Source organism: Salvelinus sp. IW2-2015, linkage group LG12 (assembly GCF_002910315.2).
Source record: "Salvelinus sp. IW2-2015 linkage group LG12, ASM291031v2, whole genome shotgun sequence".
NCBI classification, from domain to species: Eukaryota; Metazoa; Chordata; class Actinopteri; order Salmoniformes; family Salmonidae; genus Salvelinus; species Salvelinus sp. IW2-2015.
In genome coordinates, this window is record NC_036852.1 from 10,649,917 (window position 1) to 10,659,056 (window position 9,140).

At 40.4% G+C, this 9,140-nt stretch overlaps 1 protein-coding gene across 1 annotated transcript in view; it reads right to left on the bottom strand.

The window, feature by feature from the left end:
- LOC111971116 (sodium- and chloride-dependent GABA transporter 2) overlaps positions 1–9,140 on the bottom strand; it is a 60,012-nt gene that overhangs the window by 2,436 nt on the left and 48,436 nt on the right. Inside the window, exons 7-10 of the mRNA XM_070445885.1 lie at positions 7,513–7,637; positions 2,988–3,100; positions 2,636–2,773; positions 1,801–1,903 (exon numbers count right to left, since the gene is read on the bottom strand). Of these exons, the coding sequence (XP_070301986.1) occupies positions 1,801–1,903; positions 2,636–2,773; positions 2,988–3,100; positions 7,513–7,637 (479 nt within the window). The remainder of the gene's footprint in view (positions 1–1,800; positions 1,904–2,635; positions 2,774–2,987; positions 3,101–7,512; positions 7,638–9,140) is intronic.

The window sequence follows — 9,140 nt, forward strand, 5'->3', positions numbered from 1 at the left end:
AGAAATTTTGTTAAAATTTACATAAGTATTCAGATCCTTTGCTATGAGAGCGAAATTGAGCTCAGTCGCATCCTGTTTCTCATTGATCATCCTTGAGATGTTTCTACAACTTGATTGGAGTGCCACCTGTGGTAAATTAATTGATTGGACATGATTGTGGAACGGCACACACTTTTCTATATAAGGCCTACAGTTGACAGTGCATGTCAGAGCAAAAACCAAGCCATGAGTCGAAGGAAATGTACGTAGAGCTCAGAGACAGGATTGTGTCGAGGCACAGATCTGGAGAAGGGTACCAAAAAATGTCTGTAGCATTGAAGGTCCCAAGAACACATTTGCCTCCATCATTCTTAAATGGAAGAAGCTTGGAACCACCAAGACTCTTCCTAAGCTGGCCGCCCGGCCAAACTGAGCAATTGGGAGAAGGGCTTTGGTCAGGTCCCCAAATATAGGTGTGCCAAGCTTGTAGCGTCATACCCAAGAAGACTCAAGGCTGTAATCGCTGCCAAACAAAAGTACTGAGTAAAGGGTCTGAATACTTAAATGTAATATTTCAGTTTAACATGTTTTATACATTAGCAAAATGTTCTAAAAACCTGTTTTTACTTCGCAACTATGTGGTATTGTGTGGAGATAGATGTGGGGAAAACAAATTTGAATCCATTTTAGAATAAGGCTTTAACGTAACAAAAATAGTGAAGGGGTCTGAATACTTTCCGAATGCACTGTAGGCACACATGTATGAAGTTAAACGCGCGCGCACACACACACACACACACACACTTCCCACTTCTTAGGAATCCACCAGAGCAGAGAGGTTCCCACCTCACACAGACTGCTCCAGTCCCCATCATCATTCCTATCTACAGCCCGTGTCTCTACCTTCTGGCTAGGGCTCTTATCGTAAAACAACAATCCTCTCTTACACTCTCAACTTACATGGAAACAAATTAAAGTAGATCACCCAAAATCCCTCTACAGTTCCACTGTAGACTCTCTGCAGATTTTCACTCTGGCTTTTCTGTGTCTGAGCTTGTCTATGTTAGAGACTTAGTGTTAGCATTTGAGGTAGATCTATGCCCAGGCTTTTCTGTGTCTGAGCTTGTCTATGTTAGAGACTTAGTGTTAGCATTTGAGGTAGATCTATGCCCAGGCTTTTCTGTGTCTGGAACTTTTGGGATGTTAGCGTTCGAATCTTAGCGTTCGAAGAAGATTTATGCTCAGGTTTTTCAATCACTGGAGTTTTTCCTGTGTTAGCGACTTAGCGTTAGCATGTTATCATCTAAGGGAGATTTATGCCTGAGCTTTTCTTTGCCTATGCTTTTTGTGTGTTAGTATCTGAGGTAGCTACTGTGGGCTCCCCAAGGCCCCATGGCTGAGACTGTGTGGCGACACATTCAGCGGGAAGATTTAGGGTCTGGGGAGACAGCGACTCATGAATAGATCTGGCGCTGGCTCGGCCTCCACTACACTACAGCTCACACTGAATGTCTTCTGCCCGCAATAGACTACTCCAGATTCATATACTGTTGACCTGAATAGGAATGTGGAAGGTAAGGTGAGAGGACATACAAGATTTGTGCATAGTTAAACACCACTGTTAGCTCACTTTGTRTGTATTTGCACAATTGAGAGATCGCCATAGCAAGATATATAGATAACAGAAAGAAAGTACGGTGTTGAGGCACACGTCAGAGGGTGTGTTCAGTACAGGTGTACAGTGTCAAGTCTACATGAGGTTGAAAGATGTTGTGTTAAGGTTGTGATAAGGTATTTATTGTGCACAACCTCTGGACTCACCGTAAACCCAGCCCACGRYCACYGACTGGAAGATGGACAGGAGCAGCAGACTGGCCCCACTACAGGAGTAGTGGTCATAGATCTGGAACACATAGAGACCACCCTATCCAAAGAGATTGAGAGAACTTTACATCACAGATTTATCACCACATCATAGATCTACACAATTGAAAAGACAGAGGGAGATCATTTAATTGGGAGAAGACATTTGGATAATGTACTAATTGTAACAGAGTGTCTAGCAGTAAGTGGATATATCAACTAGTCGGGCATTATTTCAAAAAGACAGACAGACAAACAGACAACCAATCATGTAGACAGACAGGCAAGCAGACTGAGACAGACAGTCAGCTAGCCAGCCATGTAGCCAGTCACGTAGACAGCCACCCAAGCTAACCAACCAGTCATGTGGCCAGTAAAACAGACAACCATCCATCCATCCATCCATCCATCCACCTAGCCTGACAACTCACACTAAATTCTTCTGCTGCTCTGTCATTCGCTACAGACTTTAGGGGCACAAGGGGCATTTTATAAAACAAAGTAATCAGCGATTGGATCGTCTCTAACCAATCGGAGAATCAAAGCCAAAGATGAATTTTCAAACTGCCGCTTTACCCACGTGTGCTTTGGCTGTGGCCTAACCCATCAGTTTCTTGACCAATCAGACGGCCCTGAATGTGTTCGCATTTGGTGAAGGGTTGGGGAGGCACTCAAGATTCAGACTTCCAGAGAAGAAACTAACGTCCAAGGGCGTGGGGTAGCACTTGGCTGGAGCAAGGAGTCTGGGTAGCCAAGAAATCATCTACCCATGCATCCATCCAACCAGACTCACCGGGGTGACCATGACCAGGCCAACMAGGAAGCAGACGACACACACCATCAGCAGCAGCAGCTCTCGTCGATAACCCCGCCGGATCACCGTAGGGTAGAGGTCAGTCACAGAGGTCATCAGGGCCTCCAGGCTCACAAACTGGACAGGGGGTGGAAGGGGGAGGGGAACGGGGTAGGTTGGCGTTGGTAAGACGGCTGTTACATTGCAATGCTTGTCTGTTGCATACTGTGTGGGTGTGTCTGTGTGTGCATGTGGATACGATGCTTGTTACATTGTAATTCTTATTTGTTATACACTGGATGCATGTGTGGAAGAGACCCTGTGCGTTTGTGTGTGTGCCATACACACACACCTGTGTGTCCAGCCCCAGCATGATGATCATGAGGAAGAAGCACACAGCCCACAGCTGAGGGAGAGGCATCATGGCTACAGCCCGAGGGTACGCTATAAAGGCCAGCCCAGGGCCTGGAGAGAAACACACACAGTCAGACAAACACAGCCATACAACACCGAGTCAGACACATATAGAAAGTATTCAAACCCCTCGACTTTTCCCACATTTTGTTCTGTTACAAAGTGGGATTAAAATGGATTTAATTGTATTTTTTGTCACAAAAATACTGTCAAAGTGGAAGAATAAAAATAAAAAAAGTATTAAAAAGTTATAAACAATAAAACACAACTATATCTTGATTATATAAGTATTCAACCCCCTGAGTCAATACATGTTAGAAACACCTTTGGCAGCAATTACAGCTGTGAGTCTTTTGGGGTAAGTCTCTAAGAGCTTTGCACACCTGGATTGTACAATATTTGCCCATTATTCTTATTAAAATTCTTCAAGCTCTGTCAAGTTGATCATTGCTAAACAGCCACTTTCAAGTCTTGCTAAATATTTTCAAGACGATTTAAGTCAAAACTGTAACTCGGCCACTCAGGAACATTCAATGTCATCTTGGTTAGCAACTCCAGTGAAGATTTTGTCTTGTGATTTAGGTTATTCTCCTGCTGTAACATGAATTAATCTCCCAGTGTGTTGGAAATCAGACAGAAACAGGGTTTCCTATAGGATTTTGCCTGTGCTTAGCTGTACTCCATTTCCTTTTTATCCTAAAAAACTTTAGTCCTCACCCATGACATGCATACCCATAACATGATGCAACCACCACCATGCTTGAAAATTTGAAGAGTGGTACTCTGTGACGTGTTGTGTTGAATTGCTTTGTATTCAGGACAAAAAGTACATTTATTTGCCACATTTTGCCTTGTTGCAAACATGAGGCATTCTTTGGAATATTTGTTATTGGGTACAAGCTTCCTTCATCCACACTGTCATTTAGGTTAGTATTGTAGGATAACTACAATGTTGTTGATCCATCTTCAATTCTCATATCACAACTAGGGATGTTGAGGTGACTATTATCGCCTCACCGGCTAGGCCTACTATATTTATTTCTCAATTTTCCTAATATTAAGCACATTGCTTATATTTACAACAGGAATATAGCCTACCTGGCTGGCATAAAAATAAACCACGGGGAAAAGCATCCTCCATTCACTATATAAGTGCATAGATTACATGTATTTGTTCCGCTGCCCCTGGTTCGATACAGGTGCATGATATTGGTCCATTCTAAATCAAAACAAATGTCACACATGATTTAGTATACGTAAAGACAAGATTAAATCAAGAATAGTCTTATGGGTGAAAATATTAGCCTACCCCTTGTGAATGATCCCCAGCATAAAAAACTGCCTTTTTTTGTGACTTTTTCTTATCATAGTCTCACACCTCATGTAGCCTATCCCATAGGCCAATATATTTTAATAAGGTTTGGATCACAACTAAAGTGGCCAAATAACTTCTTAAAATTAAGCACATTAACCCTTTACAAGGGGTGTAGAGCTTAACTGTCATACACAGTTGAAGTCGGAAGTTCACATACACTTAGGTTGGAATCATTAAAACTCGTTTTTCAACAACTCCACAAATTTCTTGTTAACAAACTATAGTTTTGGCAAGTCGGTTAGGACATCTTCTTTGTGCATGACACAAGTCATTTTTCCAACAATTGTTTACAGACAGATAATTTGACTTATAATTTACTGTATCACAATTCCAGTGGGTCAGAAGTTTACATACACTAAGTTGACTGTGCCTTTAATTCCAGAAAATGATGTCATGGATTTAGAAGCTTCTGATAGGAAAATTGACATAATTTGAGTCAATTGGAGGTGTACCTGTGGATGTATTTCAAGGCCTACCTTCAAACTCAGTGCCTCTTTGCTTGACATCATGGGAAAATCAAAAGAAATCAGCCAAGAACTCAGAATTTTTTTTGTAGACCTCCACAAGTCTGGTTCATCCTTGGGAGCAATTTCCAAACGCCTGAAGGTACCACGTTATCAAATAGTACGCAAGTATAAACACAATGGAACTACGCAGCCGTCAGGAAGGAACTGTTCTGTCTCCTAGAGATGAATGTACTTTTGGTGCGAAAAGTGCAAATCATCCCAGAACAGCAGCAAAGGACCTTGTGAAGATGCTGGAGGAAACAGGTACAAAAAGTATCTATTATCACAGTAAAACGAGTCCTATATCAACATAACCTGAAAAGGCCGCTCGAGCAAGGAAGAAGCCACTGCTCCAAAACCACCCTAAAAAAGCCAACTACGATTTGCAATTGCACATGGGACCAAAGATGCGTAGTTTGTGAAGAAATGTCCAAATGTCTGATGAAACAAAATATAGACTGTTTGGCCATAGGGTCTAATAATCGTTCATGTTGGGTGAGAAAAAGGGGAGGCTTAAGCCGAAACACCATCCCAACCTGAAGCACCAGGGTGGCAGCATCATGTGTGGTGCTTGCTCAAGGACGACTGATGCACTTCCACAAAAATAGAGGCATCTGAGGTAGGAAAATATTGATATATTGAGCAGCAACATCTCAAAATAATCAGGAAGTAAAGCTTTATCACAAAGGTCTTCCAATAGGACAATGACCCCCAAGCATACTTCCAAAGTTCTGCAAACAAATCAAGGCATTGGAAGTGCCATCAAAAGCAACGTGACCAATCATATTAGAACATTTTGGGCAGAAACTGGAAAAAGCGTGTGGCCAGCAAGAGGCCTACAAACCTACTCAGTTATCACCAGCTCTGTCAGGCAGAATGGCCCAAATAGCACCCAACTTATATGTTGGGAAGCTTGTGGAAGGGCTACCCGAAATGTTTGACCGAAGTTAAGCAATTTAAAGGCAATGTTACCAAATACTAATTGAGTGTATGTAAATTTCTGACCCACTGGGAATGTGACAAAATAAATAAAAGCTGAAATAAATCATTCTCTCTACTATTATTCTGACATTTCACATTCTTAAAATAAAGTGGTGATCCTAACTGACCTAAGACAGGGAATGTTTACTAGGATTAAATGTCAGGAATTGTGAAAAACTGAGTTTAAAATGTCTTTGGCTAAGGTGTATGTAAACTTCCGACTTCAACTGTACAGCCCAATGTTTGTAAAACAACTAAACGTACAGTAATAACTCTAAATTAAGCATATAGGAGTACCTATTTCTTTGTTAACCGCTCAACACAGAATAGTGCACACTCCCTCAAATCATTTGGAGAAAATATCCTTTCTATTTCATTCAGCTTAGTTCAATTGTATTCTTCATACTATAAAATAATATAAAATAATGATATGGAATTATAAGCAAATCTTGTCTGCTAAATGAACTAGTGGAGCCCACAGCCATTTGGCATAACCAGATCAGGACCTAACATAAGGATGACTCAGAGTATGCTATTCTTTTCTTCTGAAATAGAAAACATTTTCTTCATATCATGTTTCTTTAGACCTGTCTAAAATAAATAATGGATTTATTGTGAAGGTGTGGGCTATATTACATGGATTTATTAGATGTTTTAAAATGGAAGCAAAGAGATGCTAAATGTGTTTATGTTAATTAACGGTCAATTACCATGTGACCGACAGTTATTTGCTTGACAATCACCGGCTGACGAAATTTCGTGACCGCCACAGCCCTAATCACAACCATTAAACCGGAAACTGTTTTCACCATCGACCTCATGGTGAAATCCCAGAGTGGTTTCCTTCCTCTCCGGCAACTGAGTCAGAAAAGACGCCTGTATCTTTGTAGTGACTGGGTTTATTGATACACCATCCAAAGTGTAATTAATAACTTCACCATGCTCAAAGGGATATTCAGCATTTGCAATTTTTTAAATATATATATATATATATATTTTCACACATCTACCAATCGATGCCCTTCTTTGCAAGGCATTGGAAAACCTCCCTGGTCTTTATGGTTGAATCTGTGCTTGAAATTCATTACTCGATTGAGGGACCTTACACATAATTGTATGTGTGGGGTACAGAGATGGGGCAGTCATTAAAAATCATGTTAACCACTATTATTGAACACAGAATGAGTCCATGCAACATATGTGATTCGTTAAGCACATTTTTACTCCTGAACTTATTTAAGCTTGCATAACAAAAGGGATGAATACGTATTGACTCAAGATCTCTTAGCTTTTCATTTGTAATTAATTTGTAAAAAAAAAAAATTAAAAAAAATCAAAATTCCACTGAGGGTTATGGGGTATTGTGTGTAAATCAGTGGCAAAAAAATCTTAATTTAATCAATTTTAAATTCAGGCTGTAACAACAAAATGTAGAAAATGTAAAGAGGTGTGAATACTTTCAGAATCCGCTATGTATACAACTGTACATGTTACACACAGTCAGCGACATAGACACAAATACAGATGCGTTTAAATAGTCAAACACATATATCGGCATAGAAAAAACAACTACACAAGCAACCCCCCCCCCAGTAATGTACCTGACTGGGCCACATCTGCGATGTCCACACCCTGCTCCTGAGCCATGAAGCCTAGCACAGAGAAGATGGCAAAGCCTGCCAGGAAGCTGGTGCCACTGTTCAGCAGGCACAGGGAAAAACAGTCCCTGGCAAACCACACAGACAATCACAATCAATCACTGAGTAAATATAGGGAACAGACAATCTCAATCAATCACGACTTTAAAGTAAGTATAAAAAAAGAACAATAATCAATAAATAAATGAAAACACAATCAGTCAGTTAATCAATGAATCAAATATCTGATCTGCTAAATAATCGATAAATTGATTAACGAGAATGTTAAAAAGCACACAATGGCAAGAAGACTGTCAGAATACAGAATACATCTGAATAAATTAGTCTTTCAAAAAATACTATACAGCCCCATACAATTGATCAACCCAATCAATCAAAACAAGACATGAACCATTCCATAGTGGCATAAAAAGAAGGGATCATGTTCAAAAGAGTAATCAGTTATCTTTATGGTCCGGCGCCAGCTTCAACTTTCAAAGAGCTGTCCAGCTACAAAAGAAGCCTGGGTCATGTATATTGTGTACCACCCCCCCCCCCAAAAAAAAAGACAAACAGGGAGGGACTACCTGGACCTGTCCAATAAGAAACGCACATTTTTGTTTTTCCGTTGCAAAGTGCTTTAAAACGTTTTCCATTATGTTCCCGAATGAACACAACCCMGGGTTTGTAATTGCCAGGACCTGCATGTCAGTGTGGGAAACAGACAGTGTGGGATTTTGTTCTAGGTGGAGTACGGTGTCAGTGTTTTYCCTGTCATTCCAGGCATTCTTTTTGTAAAATATCTGGGGACTGGGAGTTGGGGGATGMATCCTAAATGAATCCCTATTACCTATTCCCCGGGTCAAAAGTAGTGTTAATTTTTTTGAGCAGTGTACATTCATACATTCATAATTTTATTCATTCATACCATATGTGTGTGTTTACAAAAAGTATATATGGGGGATTGGAAATGATGCAAATTACATTTTGGAGCTACAATCTATCTGCAATATTAAAGTTATCTTCCCCTAAATAAAGAAATAACATATTACCCATTGGTAAAATAGGCATTTTGATTCGACACCTAGTCTATGCATATATCTATGCGCCATGCGCTCTCTATCTCTGTCTTTGTCTTTCTTTCTCTCTCTTTTTGTCGTGCGCTCTCTCTCTCTCTCTACTTTTTACCCTTTCTCTTTCCTCATTTGTATTTTTTCTCTCTCATCCTTCCTTCCGTCCTCTATTGTCCATCTCTGTTTAGGTATGGATGGATGCGGACTCAGATATTCTTCTCTTATGGCATCTGTCTGGGAGCCTTACGCCTGGGCAGCTACAACAAATACAACAACGACTGCTATAAGTGAGCCTCACACACACACGCACATGCACACACACAGTAGATGATAGAAACCAAATACACACAAAGTGGTACTAATTTCATCAATAGCTCAAGACAAATAAGCAAAGGATATTCACTTTCAGTTTTCATCTCATGAATTGGCAGATTTATCCGTAGAACTTTTGCTTTCTTAAGGTACTCCCTGCCTTTGTTCCAAAATGGCACCCAATTCCCTATGTAGTTGGCACTAACT